Below are 2,729 nucleotides of genomic sequence, written 5' to 3'. Positions count from 1 at the left end.
ATGTAAAAGACTTGGACATCTTCACTTGCTTCTTATCCAAGTACATAGACTGGTCATGCAAACAATATGACATTTCTACAGGCAGAAATTTAAAATTTGCACAAAACTTACTGTAAGAATATTTCTCTCTCCTCCTCTCTTACATCTGTAATACACATAGATTTTTTTTTACTTGCTCTCCATCTCCTCCCTTCTCCCTCCCTCCCACCCCCTTTTCTTTTTTTGTAACTTCATCTAGCAACATGCCACTATGGGCTCCCCTTCCTCTAGCCACAACAATATTATCATCCTATACTTGCAGTGAGAAAGCTATTACTTGAGTCACCCACTGAGAAATGCTCCACAATCTGTGCTCAGTAGAGTCCCATAATTGCAATGCCAACATCTTTGGATGGCCGGCGATCTTTGACCAAAAAGTTGATCATGCTCTCTGATTTGATGAGCAGGTTACAGCCTAAAAAGAACACCCCAAAGATGACAGTCAATGAGAGAACACAAAGAACAGCAATCTGGACCAATCGGGTGATGAAGAGGTTCCTTTCATCTGGAAGCAGGACGGATGCCCCTCCATCGCTGGCCACCACTGTTCCTGTCCCATTGCAGCAGCCAATCAAAACCCCCAGATCTTGGGATCGATTGGAGTACATCCCTTCTTCCAACAGTGTTTGGTTAAATAAGGTCCCATTCATTCTGTATCTCAATCCTAGGGAAGTTCCAGAAAAATGAGAACAATGAGCTTTTTTTTCCCCCTTTGTGACCCTCTTCAGTAGTCAGCAAGGCTTCTTGATCTTCTTGCACAAAGGCACTGTCAGCACAAGAAAGTAGACAGCTGTAAAAGGACAAGGAAACAGTTCCACCAACACCACACCATCCAATCTTTAAGAGAAACAGGGCAATTCCAAATGTCAGATTTCCAAGCAGCTGGGACCATGTGCTGTCAAACACGCTGGAATCTCAGGAGATGCACGTTGCATTGTACAGTAAAGTCTCTAAGCAGCATGATAAAAACAACTTGCAGGAAAAAAAACTCCACCCCGAACTGATCCTAAGCACCACCTTCATCCACCACTACAGGCAGAGAGCTGCCAGTCTGCTAACAGTCCTTCTCTATCCAAAGAGTATGTGCTGATAGGATGCACTTGCATTACCAAACGCATAGAAATCTTTTCTCCAAAGAGCTCCTGAGATGCTGTGTATAAATCCATTCTTTTGCTGTATCTAATCACTAGCTTATCAGCTGCAATTCTAGTTGACAACTGTTCTCCCTGAGATTAGCAAAGAATACCTCTCCTTACCATTTTAAAAAGGGAAGACCCTGCATGGGTTTTGAGCCTGAGAAGCTTCTTTCTCACACTCTTTGTTGAGAGGGATCAAAGATCACCTGGTCAGCCTTTTTCTAGTCTTTAAAAAGAAATGTTTTTTTTTTCATAGCCTGGTCTAGTTTCAATATTACTATATTCTCTAATGGATATTTGCAAGCATTTTTCCTTGCTGTGGACTGTGGAAAGGGTGGAAAGCTGATCTGAGGATTCTTTCATCAAAGTCCACCCCAGGTTATAAGCACAGTATGCAAAGAATTTATCCACATTTCTTATGCATCATAAAAAGTGCTTTTCCCAAATAGTGCCTCTGTTTAGAATGAGGTTCAGGTACTTTTCCTAAGCTAGCACTACCTTTGTAGGTGATTGCTTTTGTTTTATTTATCTGTTATGTTTATGGAAAGCCTAAGAAAATTATTTTCTGGGCTATTTTTTACCCTACAGGAGACAACTACTGTACTATAGTAGTACGACTAAATCCAAGCAGTATTCCAGTAGATCTATAATTGCAGAAGAGTAATCAGGCTATCTGCTGTCATTTGTATGCTGCTTTTGGACTTCCCAGAGACAATTGGGACCATTATAGAAACAGAATGTAGATTAGATTGTTTGTCATCTGATTCAGGATCAACAGAGTTCTTCTTACGTTCTTACAATGTAAAATTCTTAATATCATAATGTGGGCCGTAATTTTTTTTTTTGGGGGGGGTGTTATACGTAAATAGTTCTTGGTAAAATTAAATCAATGACCAAGTATGCAACATAGTGTTCAGAAGAGTATACGTTGATGTTTTTAAAGCATTAAAATGTTTTAAAATAACATTTTAGTGCCAAAATGCCTAGCTACAGGAAAGCATTTTCTAGAAAAGGAATACTATTCCTTATGTCACCACTACAGGACTTTGCCTCTAATAATTTTGTCCCACCCTTCACTTGCTGAGACATCTGAAACAGCTCCTCTAAAGAGGGCCTCATAATTCAGTATTGTACGTGGGAGAAAGTAATCCTTCAGAGCTTCTGGGATTATTTGAATGGAATAAATAATCCTGAAATCTTAAAATAAAAAAAGCTAAAGACCAACCTTTTCTCGCCTGGTGGATCCTGTATGCATTGGACTAAATCTCATTCAATCTTCATTCTGCAAGAACAAGTTGTTATGATGGGTAATTATAATGGAAAGTGTACTCATCTAATACTGGTGTGGACACATTTAGAATATACAGTTTAATTATGCTAAATAATGGAGAGATGAGAATCCTGATGGGCCAACAGGCAATGTTGAGGTAGAAAAATGCTGAAGAAACAAATGGCCTTAAGGAAGGAGTCATATCCAAAATCTATAGACCTTCAATAAATCTATTTCTTTAGCACTTCCCTGAGTCCATAGTAGCAATTCTCATGCATGTCTTT

General features: G+C 39.3%; 1 protein-coding gene across 1 annotated transcript; it reads right to left on the bottom strand.

Moving 5' to 3' along the window:
- Positions 1–353: 353 nt before the first annotated feature.
- RPRML (reprimo like) lies at positions 354–689 on the bottom strand (the record flags this gene model as incomplete). Its single annotated transcript, XM_083378981.1, has 1 exon — positions 354–689. The coding sequence occupies one exon, from the start codon at positions 687–689 to the stop codon at positions 354–356; it is 336 nt and encodes a 111-aa protein (XP_083235107.1).
- Between the last annotated feature and the right edge of the window lie 2,040 nt (positions 690–2,729).

The sequence above is a fragment of the Vipera ursinii genome (genome assembly GCF_947247035.1).
Source record: "Vipera ursinii genome assembly, chromosome: Z".
Taxonomy (NCBI): Eukaryota; Metazoa; Chordata; class Lepidosauria; order Squamata; family Viperidae; genus Vipera; species Vipera ursinii.
The sequence above is the reverse complement of the archived record's forward strand: the minus strand, read 5'-3'. Positions and strand labels throughout refer to the sequence as shown.